The sequence below is a fragment of the Balaenoptera ricei genome, chromosome 7, assembly GCF_028023285.1.
Source record: "Balaenoptera ricei isolate mBalRic1 chromosome 7, mBalRic1.hap2, whole genome shotgun sequence".
Taxonomy (NCBI): Eukaryota; Metazoa; Chordata; class Mammalia; order Artiodactyla; family Balaenopteridae; genus Balaenoptera; species Balaenoptera ricei.
In genome coordinates, this window is record NC_082645.1 from 38,689,541 (window position 1) to 38,710,067 (window position 20,527).

The window sequence follows — 20,527 nt, forward strand, 5'->3', positions numbered from 1 at the left end:
TTTTCTTAATGAAGAAAAATGGACAGAGCCTCAGAGATCTGTGGAACACCATCAATAATACCAAGATATGCATAATAGGAGTCTCAGAAGAAGAGAGAAAGAGATACAAAAAATATTTAAAGAAACAATGACCAAATCTTTTCCAAATTTGATACAAAATATTAATCTATAGGTCCAGGAAGCTCAACAAACCCAAAGTATGTTAAACATAAAGAGATTAACCCCTTTACACAGACAAATCATATTGTCAAACTGTCAAAAAACAAAGAGTAAAAATGTATTTTTGTTTGTAATGCTTTTATTTCCCTGTATGAATTAAAAGATATACACATAAATTATAAAACCACATTGATGGACTTAATATATACAAATATAATTTGTATGACAATAATAGCACAAAAGTTGGGGCGGGAAAATGAACTACAGTGGAGCAAAGTTTTTGTACATTATTGAAATTAAGTTGGTAATAATCTGAAGTAGATTGTTTTAAGTTAGTATGCTAATTGTAATTCCCAGGGCAACCACTTAAAAAAAAAAAAAACCTCAAAATAATGTAATAGAATAAACAACAAGGGAATTAAAGTAGTACACTAGGAAATATCTAACAAAAAAGAATACAGAAAGGGAAAAAAGGCATAAGACATAGAACACAAAAAACAAAAAGGTAAATGAAATCCTACCTTACCAGTAATTACATTAAATGTGAATGAATTAAGCATTTGAATCAAGACAGATATCGGCAAAATGAATTTTTAAAAAATGATCCAACTATATGCTATCTATAAAGACACATGTGTGATTCAAAGAATAAAAAGGTTGAAAGTAAAAGAATAGGAAAAAAAATCTCTTTGGTTACTGTAACCAAAGAGACCTAGTAACCAAAAGAGACCTAGAGTGGCTATACTAATATCCAACAAAGTAGATTTTAAGACAAAAACGGTTACTAGAGAAAAAGAAGGGCATTTTATAATAATAAATGAGTCAATCCCTCAGAATGGCATAACAATTTTAAATATATATGCACCTCACAGCAGAGCTCCAAAATACATGAAGAAAAAACTTGTGGAATCAAGAAAGAAACAGACAATTCAAAAACAACAGTTTGACAGAAGTAGAGTTACAGATGTAGAAAACAAACGTATGGTTACCAGAGGATGGGGGGAGGGGTAAATTGGGAGATTGGGATTGACATATACACACTACTATATATAAAACAGATAACTAATAAGAACCTGCTGTATAGCACAGGGAACTCTACTCAATACTCTGTAATGGCCTATATGGGAAAAGAATCTTAAAAAAAACAAAAAAAAGAGCGGATGTGTGTGACTGATTCACTTTGCTCTATGCCTGAAACTGGCACAGCATTGTAAATCAACTATACTCCAATAAAAAATTAAAAAAAAAAAAGTTTGAGACAGCGATATCCTACTTTCAATAATAGAGAGAGAAGATCAACAAGAATTGAAAAGTGCATGACAGTATAAGACAACTAGGCCTAAAATACAACTATAGAACACTCCACCCAACAACAGCAGAATTCACATTCTTCTCAAGTGCATGTGGAATAATTCTCTAGGATAGACCATATGTTAGGCCATAAAAGAAGCCACAATAAATTTAAAATGATTGAAATCATACAATATATGTCCTTTGGCCACAATGTAATAATATTAAAAATCAATAACAGAAGGAAATTTGAGAAGCTCATAAATATGTGAAAATTGAACAACACACTCCTGAATAACAAATGGATCAAAAAATCACAAGGAGGGCTTCCCTGGTGGCACAGTGGTTGGGAGTCTGCCTGCCAATGCAGGGGACACGGGTTCGAGCCCTGGTCTGGGAAGATCCCACATGCCGTGCAGCAACTGGGCCCGTGAGCCACAACTACTGAGCCTGCGCATCTGGAACCTGTGCTCTGCAACAAGAGAGGCCGCGACAGTGAGAGGCCCGCGCACCGCGATGAAGAGTGGCCCCCGCTCGCCGCAACTGGAGAGAGCCCTCGCACAGAAACAGAGACCCAACACAGCCATAAATAAATAAATAAATAAATTTTAAAAATCACAAGGAAAATTAGAATATATTTTGAGATGAATGAAAATGAAAACACAACATGCTAAAGCTTACGACATACAGTGAAAGAAGTGCTCAGAGAAAAATTTATAGTTATAAATGCCTAGATTAAAAAAGAAGAAATATCTCAAATAGCCAAAACTTCCACCTTAAGAAACTAGAAAAAGAAGAGCAAACTAAATCCAAAACAAGCAGGAAGGAAAAACAAAGATTAGAGAGGAAATAAATAAAGTAGGGAACAAAAAAATAGAGAAAAAACAACAAAACTGAAGATCGATTATTCGAAAATATCAAAAAATTGGCAATGCTTTAGCTAGATTGATTTAAAAAAAAAGAAAAAGATTGGTTATTTGAAAATACCAACAAAATTGGCAATCCTTTAGCTAGATTGATCAAAAAAAAAAAAGAAAAAGAACTGAGAAAGAAGACTCAAATTACTAAAATTAGAAATGAAAAATGGGCCATTTGTACCAATCTTACAGAAATAGGAAAGGTTATAATGGAATACTTTGAACACTGTATGTCAACAAATTAGACAACCAAGATGAAATGAACAAAGTATTAATACTAGAAAGACACAAACTACTGAAAATTTTTTATCTGTAATATCATTATTTACATATTTAAGACTTTATTATTATGTAAGTTATATTAAAATTTAAGTTTATAATCTTGTTGATCCCTTTATCATTATGAAGCACTCATTTTTTTCTCTAGTAATACTTTTTGCCCTAGAGTTTCTTTGCCTGGTATAAGTATAATTACATTGTTTTCTTTTGATTATTATTTCATATTATATTTTTTATAACTATTACTTTATACATTTAAGAGTCCTTATATTTAAGGTGTATCTCATAAGGTGCATACAGTTGGTTATTGTTTTTCTGTCCACTTTGACCATCTTTTTCATTTAATTGGAGTATTAATCCAACTAAGTGTAATTATTGCTGTATTTGGATTTAAATCTACCTTCTTACTATATGTTTCCTATTATAACATCTTCTGTTAGGTTAATCAAGTGTTTATTATTCCATTTGCCACATCTATTAGATTACTAGTTATATATTTGTTATTTTGTTGGTTATCATAAATAAGAGATTCCAGCATTCATCCTTTGCTTGTTACAGTCTACCTTAAATTAGTACATTTACACTTCTCGGATAACACTTTTAGTGTTGTCATCTATTTTAACCCTGCATATATTTTAAATCCTGCATATATTTTATATCCTATAATGCATTACTACTATTATTTGTATAGATTTACTAATTTACCCTTCCCTGTGTTCTTAATTTTTTTCCTGCAGTTCCATGTGTAAACCTGAAAAAAATTCCTTTAGATTTTTTTTTACTATAGATCTGTTAGCAGCAAATTCTCTCTGCTTTTGTTTGTCTGAAAGTGTATTTATTTCACATTCTTTTCTGATGGACATTTTGTGAGTATAGAATTTTGGGTTGGGAATTACGTTCTTTCAGAACTTTAAAGATGACATTCCATTGTCTTCTGGATTCCATAGTTTGTATCAAAAAGTCAGACTTAAATCTTACTTTTGCTCCTTTGAAAGTAATGTATATATATATTTTTTCTCTGACTACTTTCAACATTTATTTTTATCATTGTTTTTCAGATGTTTGATTATTATGCTCTGGGTATAGCTTCCTTGTATTTCTCCTGTGGTGTTGTGGAGCTTCTTGAATTTATGACTTCCTGTCTTTCATCAGTTTTCTAAAAGTAGTTGCCAATAGTATTTGAAATGTTGCTTTTGTTCAATTCATGCACTTCTATCCTTCTGGGACTCCAAGTACAGGTATATCAGACTTTTAAACTCTTTTCCACATAGCTCTTATTCGCCTGTATTTTCTACCTCTTTCAATCTCTATATTTAAATTTGAATATTTTTGACAGCCTTCTCTCTTAGTTCACTATCCTTCTCTCTTAATGTGCCTAATCCATTATAAACTCATATTTCAATTTGTTTTAGTTCTTGTAATTTCTGGTTCTAGCATTTCCATTTGGTCCTGTTTTTTATATACTTGGTAATTTTTAAATTGGATGCTGAACATTGCGTGTAAAAGAATTGCAGACTCTACATAAAGTTATCTTTTTCCAGAAAGGATTTAATATGCCCCAGTCATGTAATGTATGGACTTATTACATTACTCCAGTTGATGCTGGATTTCAGACTTTTAGCATCATCAATTTCCAGTTTGTTCTAACTCTTAAAGCATAGCCTTTAATTTTTAAGGAGTAGACTTCTTGGGTTATCTTATGAAATCCTGAGGTGTTTACTTGGGCTCTTGCACCTTGATGGTCTCTAAATTTTCATCTTTGTCTCCCAAGGTCTCCAAGACTGCCAAAAATCTCTGCTCACTCTTTAACCTCCAAGCTGTTCCTTTACACTTAGTTTCTCTGCATTTTACCCTGCACGGTTTGAGTCAGCACATGCCGTAAGGGGAAATCACACAGAAGTCTGGGCTTCCTCCTCTGTAATTTTTTCAACTTCTGGATCTTAGTCTTGCAAGTCCTAATCACCCTGTTACACTCAAGCTTTAACATCTGTCTCCCTACTCCAGTGAGACGGCTATAAGCCCAGGCTGACACTTTCTTAGCCTGTATTACCCATGCCATGAATCTGCAAATATATAAGTGAACATCTGAGGTGAATGTGGAGCTCAATTTATTATAGTTTTCTCCTCTCTGGGATCTTGGTCCCTCCAGTGCTGGCTTCCTTAGTTCCTGTCTAGTGACTTCAAACAATTGTTGTATATACTTTTAAATAGTTGTTCTCAATACGAGAGTTAAAGTAGTATAAGCTATTCTATCATAGCCAGAAGTGGAAGTTGAACCATTTACCTTCAATTTGCAATTTTCCTTAATCTCTACTTTCAACATAGTCTTCTTGTTTGTGGTTTTAAAACTGCAGAGTTAAAATTGAGTCAGAAAAATTATGTACCTGGGTGGACTTGAAATAAGAAAAATGAGTCAGGAAAGCCTCTATTCAAATATTAAATAAAATTTGTACAGTTGCTGTTTTTCAATGATTAGCCTAAATCACAAAGGGAAAATGGATTCCTGAATTATGTAGGTGTTTATCTAATATTGAAGATTCACTATTCTGTGTATCCCAGGTCTAATGTCAGTTTGGTTTTACAAGTACAAAATTTAGTGCCTTTTAATGACATATATTTTGCACTACTTTTTGAATATATAACATATATTTCCTCCTTACAAAAAGATGAGATTGACAGTTTGGTGGGTAATTTTTTTTTTAAGTGAGAGAAGTAGGTCTCTCTACTATGTAGCATAGGTCTTCTGGATGGAACATGCTCCACTTAGAGCTCTGTTTCCTGCTTTTAAGGACAATTAATATGCTTACTACTTGAGAAACAGCATGGCTCATTGGACGAAGCTTTGAGTCAGTAGTTCGGAGTTATAATCCTACTTCTGCTACTGATTCAATTTGTGCCCCTGGGCAAGCCATTTAACCTTTGTATATGTTCACCTGAAAAATGGGATAAAATTATCACTTATTTGCTAGAGTAGCTAGTAATAACTGATTTTGAATATGAAGAAGTGCATATATTTTGACCAGTTAAGATTACTACAAACATTCGTACAATTAAGTTTCCCCTAAAGCCTCAGTACTGCTTTGATTAAAATTCTTCTGATCTAAGTTAAAATGAAGCACAATAAAGTGCAGTTAAGTGTTTTGCCTAATTTGCATGCTTAAACAGGTAGGAAAATCCAGTGTAGTTTAGCCTGAGAAAACAAATTATTTTTAAAATAGAGAGGAAAATAATCTTTCTTCCCCCCACTGTTTTTTTTTTAATTTTAAGAAGTATTATATATTATACACATGTACTATTCCCTATTACCAAATTGCAAAAATTCACATTTACGCACAATAATAATAAACTCACATCTATCCTTTTCCTTTTCCTATTTATAATTCTTCAGAAATAGAGTTTTAATAATAATTATTCTTAAATTTTATGATAATTTTATCTCAGCATGGACTGTTTTAAATGCTCTAACCATATTATAAAAGGGAAATGATCAGATCACTCCTTTGCCTGGTGCTTTATCTTACTTTGCAGAGTCTATGCTTCTGATAAAAATTGAAAATTGAATTTTTTGTATACAGAGAAATTTAAAGTATACTTGTACTTTGGAAAGGTGCCATTGAAAGGAAGCCTTAAAAAGAATGCTTTTAAATATTTAATAAATTATCCTCAATTTATTTCATAAATTTGAATATAATATAAAATAGAAGACAATAAATTGTCTCTCTTTACCATGTGCCTCCTTTTAACTGCTTCTAATATATTTGTAGTTTCTCTGAGACTCAGTTTTTTTTTCTTATTATGAAATGGTAATAATATTATCAAGGCTACCTGCTTCATAAAGTTGTAATGAAAATTAAGTAAGAATGTGTCTGAAAACACATTAAAAACCATTTATCTTGTTAGAGATAATGTTGAAGAATGCTGTCATCGAACAGCCTTCACGTAACATTCCTAAATTCTTGAAGTCTTAATATTTTTACTTTCCAGCCTAATCTTTGTCACCATTCTAGGTGGTTTCAACATCCTTGCAAATGACCCATCCAGCTCCCTGGAGGCTTTGATATCCAGTTTTTTCATCTCCTCATTGCCAGTGACCATTTTTTTCTATCACTGCAGTGGTAAATCCCTGGCCACTGTCGTCACCAGATACGACTCCCCTCCACACATTGAATTCTATTCTTAGATTATCTCTCCTATCCTTCTCACTCACTTGCTTAAATATCTGCCCAGAAGCAAGGATTCCTCTGAATGGTATCAGCCTTCTAATCCATTACACGTATCACTTCTTTCTATCCACAACAGCCTCTTCTGTGCTATACTTTCTTCTTATGAGACTCAAATTCCATTATTCATTGTCCCAATGACTCCCATACAACTCCCATAACTTCCTTGTTCCTCTCTTCCTCAAATCCAACCATTGAAGAACTCATTCATCTGCCTTCTCTGTGGTGCCAATAACTATGTGTTCTGGGAAATAACCACACACAGCTGGGCAGACTGGAGTCATGATAAACATGATATCCAACCTCAAATGGGTGCTCAAGTCTGGCAATTCTTCTATAACGCTTCTCTCTCCAACCTCAATCAGGACTATTTTGTAACTTTTTATCCTGCCCCTTCCACTTTAAGCTGAAAACCTTGCTTTATATTTCAGGGAATTTAGAGCTCTCAGCTGAGAATATCATCACCCTCCAGTGTCAAGTTGTACGAACTCACCGGCTTCTGCTTGCCCTTTCTTCTTCCTGCCTGCCTCAATATGGCTTCTGCTGAAACTACTGTCAAGGAGAGCAGTTCTCTCCATGATGCCACATGCAGTGGCCCCTTATCTTTTTACTCTTCAATTTACTTATGTCTCTATAGATTTCAATACTGTTCCTATTTCCCTTTTACAAAACACTTTCATGTATGACATCTGTCTGTCTCTTGGTTTTTATCTCATCTCTTTGGCTTTTTCATTACTTTTTCATCCCCTTTCCTGGCTTTTAATCCTCTACTTGCTAAATTTCTTTTCTCTGTCCACTCTTTATTTAGATGCTCTCATTCATTTCCATGGCCTTAAATACCATTTGTGTGCTGACAGTTCCCAAATTTGTATCTGTGAGACTGCATGCTCTTCCAAACTTCAGTCACCTACATCCAATTGCTTTCTCTACATCTCCATTTGGATGTCTCACAGGTGTCTCAAATTTAACATTTTCAAAATTGAAATCTTTCACTATTCATCTCTTTACTCCCTTCCCTATCATATATCTCTCCCCCTAAATCTTGCCCAACTCAACAAATGAAACTACCTCTGCTCCTTTGCTCAAGAAAAAAAGTAGGAGTCATCCAATTCGTTGGCAAATCCTGTTGATTCTGCTTCCAAAATATATCTTGAATCTGCCTGCTTCTTTCCATAATAGTTTGAGGTACCATAATGTCTTGCCTGACTTACTGCAACGTCCTTCTAACTAGCTCTCTGCTTTCTTTGGTAATCTCTTGCAACCTGTTCTCCATACAAGAGCAAGAGTGATCTTTTCAACATAAACCAGACCATGTAACTCCCTTACTTAAAATCCTCCAGTGGCTGGACACTTCGCTTTGAATAAAATACAAGAACCTTACTTTGGCCTATAAGATCTTGCAGTCTGGGGCCTGTATCCCTCTGTCTCCTTATTCATACCACTCTTTCACTGCCACAAGAGCCTCCTTTCAATTTCTTCAACATATCGTAGGTTTTGTACATACTGTTCCTTCTTAACTAGCTCCTCTCATAGCTATCTCTTTTTCATCTTGTAGGTTTCAGTTTAAATGCCACTTCCTTAGTCAGTCCTTCCTGAATCATTCTCTTATATAAGCCCCTTCTTCCTATCCAGTACTACCACTCTTATTCTTTATCTCAACATCCTGTCAATTTTTAGAAATAATCCTTCCCATTTGACAATTATTTGTTTACTTGCTATTTTTCTGTCTTCCTTATGATACTGTAAGCTCAGTGAGGGCAGAGACTATATACATTTCATTTATCACTATACAATCAACACCTAGCACAAATCTTGTAGCTAATAATTACTTGTCAAATAAATGAATATCACAGATGAAGATGGACAATGTAATGAAAATGACTGATTCTTATGCAGTCTTGCATTATAGAATATTTTAGGACTATAGCATCAAAGCTTTATTTAAGATTTTAAGCATTTGTCAAAATGGATGAAGGGCACTGTTTTCGAGAAAGAGTGTTGGGTATATAGCCTATTCTCTACTTCAATGCCTCTCAAACTGTATTTGGCAAATTTCCAATCTATGAGACTTTTGTAAGATACAATAACATTGAATTACTAAAAACATGAACTATAAATAAAAACAAAATATAAGCTCACTTATTTTTATTATTACCTTCAATTGTAGTAAAATTATTCTGTCAAGTTTCTACAAAAATTAAACAGTTTTTGTCAATGTCTGTACTAGTCTCATTGAAGATCAGTAACAAACAGTTTGAGGTTAACACTAGTTTGAGAACTGCACTTTGAGCAGTTTTGGTTTACTCCAACTTGAATGTCTTAAGTCATTGGCATTGAGTTAGGTAGGGTATCTCAAAGTCTCAAATATTCTTTGTTATAGAAAGAATAGTTGAAAACTATTAGAAATAAAAGTTAGAATACCAAGCAATAAAATAGTTGTAGCATTTATAAAAGTTATAAAATTTAGAAATAAAATAGTTAGAAAACTATTAGAAATAAGATAGAAAACTAAGTCCCTGTGGTCATGAATATAAATTGGAGGATGGGCAAAAAAAAAAAAAAAAACCTTCCCTGAATTAAGCCTGTTCTATTTCCCACATACTTACTGGATTTTGAACAAGTTGCTAGCGGGGGTGGGGGGGTGGGGGGGAAGTCAAATGTTGCCCTTGGGATGTTACAGAAAAACCAATTGGTTGTTGAGATTTTATTACTAGCTGGGTTGGTATAGCCTTGTAATCAAAGTGCTGGATACATTATTTCCATCACAGCTAGTTTCTCTTAACTCTTCTAACTCACTTTCCTGACCTAAAATATTCTGCCTTAATGTTTTATCCCTTAGCCATTCCCACATCCTTATAACAGTACCAAAAGCTAGGATATAGAGAGTTTTCTTCCCACCTTGAGCATTTAGGGTGTGAAGGATATTCATGGAAGATACGCTGATTATTATCTGCCTTCCTTTGACTTACCAAGTTACTAAATTTCTTCCCCTTATGTTATGCCTTACAGCTTAGGTATATAAGAAATTCTTTACTTGTGCCACTTCAGGAATGTCCATGTTATCTGAACATAAGAGTAGATTTTTACAGTAGCTGAAAGCAGCAGAAATACTTTAAAATCCTTCATCTAAGAGGAATTCAACATCCCTCATACTCCAAAGGGATTTTGTCATCTTCCTGAAGATGAAGGAAGAGAGATTTGCCATGTCTTGCTTATTTGTGGCTGTTGGTATATCCAAAGGCAGGTGAATACCTTAAGGTGAATTTCCTCACGATATATGGCATACTATCCAATCTCAAAGGCAAGGTCAATTCCAACCCAGTTCAATTCCAGCCCTACCTTGGAGCTGAAGATTTAAACTCAATCCATACATTTTTGGGCCATGTGAATTTCAAGCATAAGAAGAAATCAACTTTTGTTCTGGAAGCAGTCTATGATACTCATTTACCTCTGTTTCCTCATCCAGCCAACACACACTTGAATCTCTAGAGTAAATTGGCTTCTCGAGAGTCTTCCAGCTGGTAATAACTGGAAGTTCAATTGAACTTCTGTCGAGACTCTGGACTGGAAATTCTGGCATTGGGACTTCCCTGGTGGCACAGTGGTTAAGAATCCGCCTTCCAATGCAGGGGACGCGGGTTCAATCCCTGGTCGGGGAACTAAGATCCCACATACTGTGGGGCTACTAAGCCCATGAGCTGCAACTACTGAGCCTGCGTGCTCTAGAGCCCAAGTGCCACAACTAGAGAGAAGCCCGTGTGCCACAACAAAGATACCGTGTGCCGCAATTAAGGCCTGACGCAGCCAAATAAATAAATAAAAATTAAAAAAAAAAGGACTTCCCTGGTGCACAGTGGTTAAGAATCCTCCTGCCAATGCAGAGTCCTGCCAATGCAGAGGACATGGGTTCAATCCCTGGTCCGGGAAGATCCCACATGCCGCGGAGCAACCGAGCCTGTGCGCCATCACTACTGAGCCTGCACTCTAGAGCCCGTGAGCCACAACTACTGAGCCACGTGCCACAGCTACTGAAGCCCGCGCGCCTAGAGCCCATGCTCTGCAACAAGAGAAGCCACTGCAATGAGAAGCTCGCACACCGCAGCGAAGAGTAGCCCCCGTCGCTGCAACTAGAGAAAGCCCACGCACAGCAACAAAGACCCAATGCAGCCAAAAATAAATAAATTTATGTTAAAAAGAAATTCTGGCATTGGAGTGGCTACAAGGCTAGGTATCAGGTTTGGGGACTGAGTGATGTTAGCTAAAGCTGTTTAACACATAACTGTCTAATGCTCAGGCAGACCAGAATTCCTTTCATGTTTCCTTTTCCTTTCCTTTCCTTCCTTCCTAAATCCAGTTTGTACAGCTTGCATTGTGTTAGGGAGGTGTTGGATTTGTAGATAAGAAAAAGTGATTATAGAAAATAGGAAGGAAAGAGGGGCAGTAGGGTTAGCTGCAGCTACCTCTATCTTCTTTTTTTAAGCTTTGGAATTCAAGTGGGAATTAGTCACATACTCTCATGTCTTATTCTGTTAAATTTTTTTTGAATTCTTTTTTTCTACTTACAAACTAAATATTTCTAAAAATGAAAGAAACTAGCCACAATGGGTTTCTGGTTCATGTGAACTGGGGAATATTCAATATTAAGTTAGTTTGTTGATCTAATTAATATAGGCATGTCTTCAGAATCATCAACATTAAGTATAATACTTCTATTATACCTAGGTTTTTAAAAAATTTTTTTGAAATATAGTTGATTTACAATGTTGTGTTAGTTTCAGGTATACAGCAAAGTGATTCACACATACACACACACACACACACACACACACACAGGTTATTACAAGATATTGAGTTTAGTTCCCTGTACTACACAGTAGGTGTCTGTTGGTTATCTATTTTATATACAGTAAATATTTTTGAATTTTTAAAAAATGCAGAGGGTGGGAGTGAACACAGATTCAGGAACAAAATGCATAGTTACTGTTACTGGATGTTAATAACTTTTACCATGGAGTTATTTTAACTATTAGAGAATAGTCTAGTGAAGACTTTGACTTGTTGCTCCTCTTTCCTATTACAGAAAAATATTTTTCATCTTCTCTTCCGTTCTTATACTGGAAATTTGGGTGGTAAGATAAGGAATATATTTTCAAGTTTTAGTCCTATTGCTGGTTATTCCAGTTATTCCACTTGCTCTGGTTTCACAATTCAAGAAAGATTGAAGCGATGCAGAGATAAGACAACAGTGGGGCCTGATTCAGGGCATAACTAACATCAAATTCCTGAATGAACTAAATAAAATACACTCTTCTACTCCAGAAATGTTAGGGAATGGAAGATTTATATTTATTTCTTGACCAGCTCATAAAGTCCAGAGAACTACATAATATGAGATTACATTTAGACACCTTGAAGACCAACTAGGGACTTTTCTTAACTGTTGCACAGTATCATTCAAATTCTGAGCACCACGACTTGGGAACTGGAAATCTCGGAGGGAGCTTAAAGAGCCACAATGATTACTAATAACCTTGACAAGCTGTAGAAATGGCCAGATAGTTACAAGATGAACTTAATAGAAATACCCAGTAATTTAGAGGAAGAGAAAAATAAGACACTATAAGTACAAGGGAGAAGGCTTGGCTTTGTGGGAAAATGTGGGAATCAGTAAACCATAAGCAAAACATGAATTAGCCATATAGTCCAGATGTTTTATTTATTTTTTAATAATAAAACCCCCAAACTTGTAGATTACATGTGAGAATATTGTATTTAAGAGACAGGCAGTTATCCCCTAGTCACTTATACAGTTATTTATTAAGCACCTATCATATCAGGCTAGACACTCTTAGGGCTGGCATAAAACGGGGAAGAAGACGTAAGAGTGTGGTAAATAACAAAGCTAGTACCTTTAATACTCTCTTCAGTTTGTATTCTGTAGTCAACTCGAGTACAGCAAATACTGTGAGCTCCCTGAGGCAGAGATCCTACTTTTACATTTTGGATCCCATTCCGCGCCTAGCAGCATCTTTTAAGCAATCAACTTGGATTAAGGGGTAAAAATAAGCCCTAAAAGAACTAAAATTTGAAAAAGTAAACACTTGTCTGATCATCAGATATGTCGATCGAAATCTGCAGGTTTCCTCTTCAGCGCGTTTTAAATATTTGAGAACCTATTACATGCAGAACAATTCTCAACACAATGCTTTGTGTACAAAAGGGAAGGTGGGAATGGATTCATATTGCACATCATGATAATTGCTGTGGAAATCCTGCCCGGGTGGACAGCCCATCCTCCGCGGGTTATTTTCCCCCCTTTCTTTTCTCTTTTAGCCGAAAGACAAAACGCTTAAAGCAGAAGCCACAGGGGTGGGACACACCGCTAGGACTGCGGGTACAAACACCAGCTCCTGCAGCTCGGCAGGCGCGGAGGACCGACTCCCACCCCCGGCTTCCCGGCGCCCGGGATTTCAGAGCGGACGAGGCGTCCCCCCAGAGGAAAGACAGGGCGCCGCAGACGCCCCCCCCCGGAGGAGTCACCAGTCACCCGCCCCGCCCCGGGGTCCTGTTCCTCTTGGGCTCCCCCTGACCATTTAGGCGTGCGCTCCGCAGAGAGGCCAGTGGAGCACGATTAGGAAACCAGGCACTCGAGACCCCAACAGCATTCACTTGCCACCCACTGGAGCCCCACCGCCCAGCAGGCCAAGCAGGCCGAACCACGAGGCCTCGCGGTATCGAGCCTCCGCCCGCCCCGCCTCCTCGCCCTCCTGCCGGCCCCGCCCTCGCTCTCTCACCCCTCCCCCGCTCCCGCCTTGCTTCCCCGACAATCTCCTCGCGCTCCCGGCCCGGCACGCGCGCTGCGCCCGGCCGCCGCTGCCACCGCCGCCACCGCCGCCGCCGCCGCTGCGGAGCGTTCCTCCGCGGTGCCTGGCTTCCAGCTTCGGGCCGGAACCGGAAGTTTAGGGGGCGGGGCCGGCGGAGGCCAGGGGACCGAAAACGCGGCCGAGCCCGGAGCCCGGAGCCGGAGCCAGAGCCTGGACCAGAACTTGGCCGCCGCCTGCACCGCCGCCGCCGCCCGCCTCTCCTTCCCCGCGCCGCCGCCGCCGCCTCGGCCGCCACCGCCGCGAGCTCAACCGCCAGTGGTCCGGGGGACTTTGGGTGTCCGGGCTGAAGGTCGGTCCGGACGTCGGACCCAGCTCGGTTCCCGGACTGTCCGGGCGGCAGCGGACGCCGCAGCCGCCGCCTCTTCGTCGCCTCAGCCTGGCGTTTTGTTCCGACAGACCCGAGAGGCGAGCGGAGCTGACAGTGATTTTGACAGTGATTTAAACCCGCTTTTGTTGTTGTTGGCTTTTCGTTGTTTGGTTTTGTGTGTTGTGCTTGTGTGTGGCGGTTTTTCCCCCGTGGTGCATTTTTTTTTTTTTAATTGTTGTGCTCGCTGTTTTTATTTTTCATTTTTTTTCCTCTTTTTTTCACCCCGTGAACGCTTTTTTGGTCGGGGCTTCCGAATATGTTTTATGACGGTTGATTTTACACCAGGAGGTTTGTTTCCGAGGAAGACCCAGGGAACTGGATATCTAGCGAGAACTTCCTACGGCTTCCCCGGCGCCTCGGGAAAATGGGAGCTGCTGCAAAGTTGGCGTTTGCCGTCTTTCTTATCTCTTGTTCTTCAGGTAGGTGCATGGAGCGCGGCGCGGCGGGGCTGCTGCCGCTGCCGCTGCTGGCGGCTGCGGTTGTTGTCGGGTCGACGAGCTTCAGCGGAGCCTGGGGAGGTTTCCCCCCACCCCGAGCCCCTCGGCGGCCGCCCCCCAGGGCTGATTATGATCTGGAAATCTCCGTGAATTTTCCTCGTTTTGAGTTAGGTTGGTAAGAGTGACTGCTCTGTTGTTGTGGAAGTGAGAAAGTCATGGTTTGTGGCCGTAACACTGGATGACAGCGCTGGTTGGGTTGCAATTAAGCCGCAAATACCACAAGTGACAATTTATGCAAAGGTTTGAGACCCGAAAGGCGTATTCCAAAATGTCCTTTAGTGTGGCATCCTCCAAAATAAGGGTGGTTTTTTGTTGTTGTTGTTGTTTGTGTTTTAACGTCTTTTAATTAGTGCTTCAGTGACTATCACAACAGAGATCAAGTCAGCTGCTACTTAATTTTGACCGTGAGAAACAATGCATTATATCAGCAATTTCATCTGGGTCTCCCCTCACGTTTTCTTCAACTTCAGTGTCCAGCAGTGTTAAAAATAGTTGTAGTTGTTGTTGTTGGACTATTAGCAATAACCCAGTGCAGAAGAGGTATGCCGCTGTGTGTTGGTAATGTGCTGGCTTTCAACCACCATTTATGTGCTCTTTTCTGGCAGAGATTTTGCTTACCTACGGAATACTTATTTTAAACGCGTTGTATTGAAGCATTGTTTTCGGTTTAGAACAGCCCATTTGAAATTGTTCACACTGTCAAATACACTATAGTCTTCCAGGGTTGGAAGAATAATCTGGCCCATTTATATTTGAAATTTTGATTTTGTGAGAACGTTCTGTGGTTGCAACCAGTGGTTGGAAAACTAGTCTTTTGTATTTGAAATTCTGTAAATGAATACAGCATCTAGCTCAGAGGTGTGCAAAGGTACCTAGGAGGAGAGTTAGTTTGATAGATGAAACAATTTTAAAGTGGCAGTGGATCTATTTATCATAAAATTCAATATTCAGTTATTAGGTTGTGAGATAGAATTATAGGGGGACAACGAATTGACAGGTTTCGTGGCCATGTCTTTATCTCGTTTGCCACAGGGAAATTAGAGGGTGGTAGTCTTTTCTTTGTGTACCTCTGTGGTGTGTGTATTTGTGTGTGTGTGTGTGTTCGTGTCCACCCATCCTCCCTGCCCCCCTTTTTAATAGAATCTTTTGTAATGTATAGAATTTTGCTGAATGGTACATTTCCTTGTGGTTAATAAATGGATAAAGTCTAGTCTTATGTCTGTAGTGGTATTGATCAGTTCCGGGTGGGCTGAATGTGTTGTGAAATGGCGATCATTGCCAGAGATTAACCAACAGAATCATGTCTGTTTAAATGGAAGAAAGAACATGCTTAAGGCAGGCTGACAGTTCTTTTTGTGCACGGTTTGGGGAGGAAGATAAACAATGGTGTCTCTGAAATGAATGAATACTGGATAACATTAAACCTCTTGCTTCTGTGACATAACTTAACCATGTAGTTTTAATTTTTCCTGTAGTACTCTTCCTCCTTTGGCCCTATATGTTCTGGTTGGTGAACTCCTCTTGTTCTCATCCCTTTTTCTGATCTCCTGCCCTTGAGGAGGAGGGGCATCATGGCCACTGACCAAGGAACTGTGGACATTATTCCCTCCCAGACCCACCTGAGTCACACTAATTGGTGAAGGAGGCTGTTCTTGAGCAGTCGCAAGGTATTACTTCTGGAAAAGAAGGCTGTCGCTACAGATCTTACAGCTTCCTCTGCTTGGCTTGGGAATAAAAAGAACTCAGCATTAGTTTCTTGTAGGATTATTTTCACTGAGTCAGGAGGTTAATAGCTAAAATTTTGAAATAAAGTAATTTTGTTGCTGGAGAGCACATAGATATTGCACTTACATTAAACTAAATATCGTTGCATAGTTTTTAAAAAAATAAACAATCCTAGTTGAACTAAAATATAATTCTGTTGAAGATAATTGAAATAAATCTTAAAGACTTTCATCCATATTTATACATGAAGATTTTTATTACTTAAAGTATCTGATTTTTTTAAAGGGCTTTTGTTATGCATCAAATGCAGTCTAAAAAAGGATTTTTATGTTTTTTTTTTCCGAATTGATTTTTCTATGTAATATGTAATCTAGCCTGCTGGAAGCATGAGGATGGCTATTTTTATGAGAATTAAAAAATTTCTGAAGTTGTAATTTTTTTTTGTTTATGTATATTTGATTTTTTAAAAAATCAGGTGAAGAACAGTAGTAAAGAGCAGTTTTATTTCAGGTGTTTAGGATGGATGTTTACTGTTTTCTTTAGTATTCTGTGGACTTTGATTTTTCATTTTCCATCCCATGGTATGTATACTGGAGACTGATTATGTAGACTGTTCCTCTAGGATATGGCCAAGTGTATAATTCACTCCTCTCATTCTGGGGGAAACATTTTTGAGTTTTTCCCTCATGCTGAAATGCATTCACATTCCCTTTGATTTTGAATTTTTTCATTACTCTTATCCTTCCTCAGGTTCTGTTTCAAAGCACCAATCTACTTCTTAGTTGTTTTGTTTTTAAAGCATTATGGTTAGTTTGTATCATCCTCCAAATTTGTTAAAATGTGAGGATGAGTTTAATATTTGCTCTAGGACTTAGGTTTATCATATCTAGAGTGATGCAGCTATTGTGGTATTTGAGTTGCATTGGATAAGTTGAGAATTCTCTTGGTTTCTGTGGGAACTGGAACAGTCTGGTCCATATATTTGATGATATAAGAAATGGAAATACAGTAATTGTGTGCATTTTCTTCAGTTCAGCTAGGCAATACTGTGTGTGTGTGTGTGTGTGTGTGTGCACGGTTGTGTGTGTATGTGTGGTTGAGGGGTCATTGGCAGTACAGTGAATCTTCTGGGACTCTTCTGAACTTTGACTAACAAGTGATAGATACTACATGCTTTGTTTTCAAAGGCAGAATCTCTCAAATATAGTCCGTGATCAAATTCAAATATAATATCTTGGAACATTAAGACCAGAAGAAAAACAAAACAACACCCTCTCCCTCAATTCATTTTTTTCTGTTTATGATAAGTTCTCAAGCTTGGGTGACTTTTGCTCCCCAGCCCCGCAGCTCTCCCCCAGGGGCCATTTGGAGAAGTATTTGGTTGTCACAACTGCGTGGGAGGAGGGGAGGGTGTGCTACTGGCATCTAGTGGGTAGAGGATGGGATGCTGGCTAATCATCCTATAATGCACAGGACAGCCTTCCACAGCAAAGAATTATCTGGCTCAGAATGTCAGTAGTGTTCAGGTTGAGAAGCCCTATTCTAAACTCTTAATTTTAAAAAGCATTAGTGTATTAGTAAAAGGTCTCTGCTCCCCCTCACACAGTTAGTCATCTGAATTTTACAGGTACATGGTATTGATGATCTCCAGCTGACCTTGTATTGAGAGTTTTCATTATCTTGTAAAATTAGAATGATTAGAAAAATAGGCTATAGGTATACACATTATTTCATCCTGTTATGCTTTAATAAAAATATTTTGCTGACTGTTTTGAATAAACTTTCTCCAATCTCTTGTTATAATGGAGTACCTATGAAGACTGCATATTCGTGCATATGATGAATGATTGGTCAAGGTATCAAGTTTAATTATATTTGTTTTGATTCAGTAGTTTCTTTGCATAATAATCATCTTTAAGAATATTTCCTTTTATCCTTATTGAAATTACTGTGAGTGATGTGGTGGCAGCAGGTGTGTGTGGGGGGGGGAGGGAAGGAAGGAGAAGAAGGAGGGAGGGAGAGGGAGAGAGAGAGATTAATATGGTACCTGAAAGTTTTGTAAGTTTCGTATGGAAGAAATATTTTCACTATTATATTTTACCTGAATGGAAGAACTGAATTTACACCTTGAGTTTTTTTTTTTTTTTTAAGAGTATTTCCTTTACCTAGCAAACTTTAATTTTAAGAAACTTTTAAAGTAATTTCTTAATTACATAATTTTCTTGAGAATCATTATCTGGGTTTTGGTTACCATTAGACTCATTTAGGCTATACTGCTAAGTAATATTCTATGATCTATTGCAGACCCTTGTCCTTTTTGAGGTTAAAATTTGACCATAATTAAAAAGTGCTTACCTTGTTTTGAACTCTGGTTTTAAGGAAGTTAACCCAGCCGGCCAGGATAAGAATTAGAGTGAAATACTTAAAATAAGTAGCACTAACCAATAGAGAGGAAAAATTCTGAAGTTGCTCCCACAGAAAAGTATACAAGTTAAGTTTTATACTTTCTTTGTAACGCATCTCCCCAGACATGTCTCTGGTACTAACTGACATTTTCACCTTTTGTGTCCATCAGACTCATTGTTTCATGAGAAGTAAAGCATAACTAAACCAAATGAGATTTTAATAATCTTTAAATTGTCTCTTTAGACTCTAAAACTATTTTGTTTTTTTAGTTTTGTCATTATTCTTATTTCTCATCGTTGGTGTCTCATAAATCTGTGATTTAAATTTGTCTTTTCATGCTCTCTAATGTTGCCACTATCATGGTGCCCCTCAGTAAGTTAGGTAAGGTTGGCAACATTTGATATTGAGGTCACTAGCACTCCTCAGTTTTATTCCATATTCTGTAACTCATCATTTCTTCCATTCCCTTTCATTGTGATTCCCTTTCTACTTTCCTCTCTTCTTTATCTTCTCTGTCCCTTCTGTACTTCCCTCCCTATACTGTAGGCTGCTTGCTTGTGGAACCCACTTGTTCCTTAGTCTCAAGGGTGACTCAGGAGGGCTCACCCTGGGTTTAAATGAAAAGGGATTGAATTTAGAATGCTTGAGAATTGACCAGATAGTCTTTTCTACTGTTCTTTCATTTGTTGGTTTCTGGAATACCACACACACTTGGGACTGGTGTTACTCTCTTGGAAACAAATGGCTTGAACTTTACATTGCTCTTATTCATATCCCTTTTTAGTATTCTGTTTTTCTTTAACTCTTGCTGCTTTCAAAAAGTCTATCTCTTATTATTATTCATTCATCACCTCTGTTTAAGCCAAAATTTCAGCAGACCAGAGAGTATATTTATTGCCACAGCTGGGACCACATTAGACTTCCTCTGTGGTGGATTTAATTGTTAGGTTATAATAGTCATGTCTAGACAGAACATTGATTTCAAATTGACTATTGAACATGAAAGTTCCAGGAATAGTTTATAGAGGAAGGAGAAGGAGAAGTCAAGAAGGTGAGAAAACTGCAGATAGCAATTGACTTTCTGTCGTTCTCCCAACTGGATTTCTGTTAGTCACTTTCATATACACAACACATCTAGTGGTTACACTTTGTTTAATAAAAGGGCCTAAAGGCAACGTGCTGTTGTTCCTGAGGCTGGATTTCTTAAACTATTAGTATGGTGACTTAAGGGGAAAAATGGGAGGTTCTTAAGCGGTTGTGGTGGTCAGTAGACTTGGGTTCTGGTGCCAGCACTGCCACTGTACAGCTCATCTATCATTTCTCTTACCTGAATTATTGTAGTATCTTTCTAGCTATGACTAGCTAAGTTCCCTGCCACTGATTCCTCTTCCAATCCAACCACATACCTGCCAGACTGACCTCATTAAAAAATAAGTCTGAATATGTCACTCCTGCTTAAAACCTTTCATGGACTGTGAGTCACCTTTAACATAAAATCTGAAGTCTTAAAAGGGCATACAGGGTCCTTTATCATTTAGATCCTGCCTGTTTTCTCTAACCTCTTGGTATAAGGATAAGAGTATAGGCTCTGGAGTTAGACTTTCTTGATTTTACATCCTTGCTTCACAACTTAACCTTAGGCAGATCACTTCACCTTTTGTGCTTCAGTTTTGTCATCTACAAAATGGGGCTATTAATAGTGCCTACCTCACATAGTGGTTTGAAGATTAAATGTCAGATAAATTCTAGGTATTCTGCTGTGGCTTCTCCTCAGCATGAGTCC

The 20,527-nt window shown here is 38.0% G+C and overlaps 1 protein-coding gene and 1 pseudogene across 1 annotated transcript in view; both read left to right on the top strand.

Annotated features, from left to right (window-relative positions):
• Positions 1-13,853: 13,853 nt before the first annotated feature.
• ACVR2A (activin A receptor type 2A) overlaps positions 13,854-20,527 on the top strand; it is an 81,657-nt gene continuing 74,983 nt past the window's right edge. The window contains exon 1 of the mRNA XM_059927794.1: positions 13,854-14,535. Within this exon, the coding sequence (XP_059783777.1) occupies positions 14,481-14,535 (55 nt within the window). The 5' untranslated portion in view covers positions 13,854-14,480. The remainder of the gene's footprint in view (positions 14,536-20,527) is intronic.
• Positions 14,544-20,527, top strand: part of LOC132368377 (tigger transposable element-derived protein 1-like) — a 35,232-nt pseudogene continuing 29,248 nt past the window's right edge.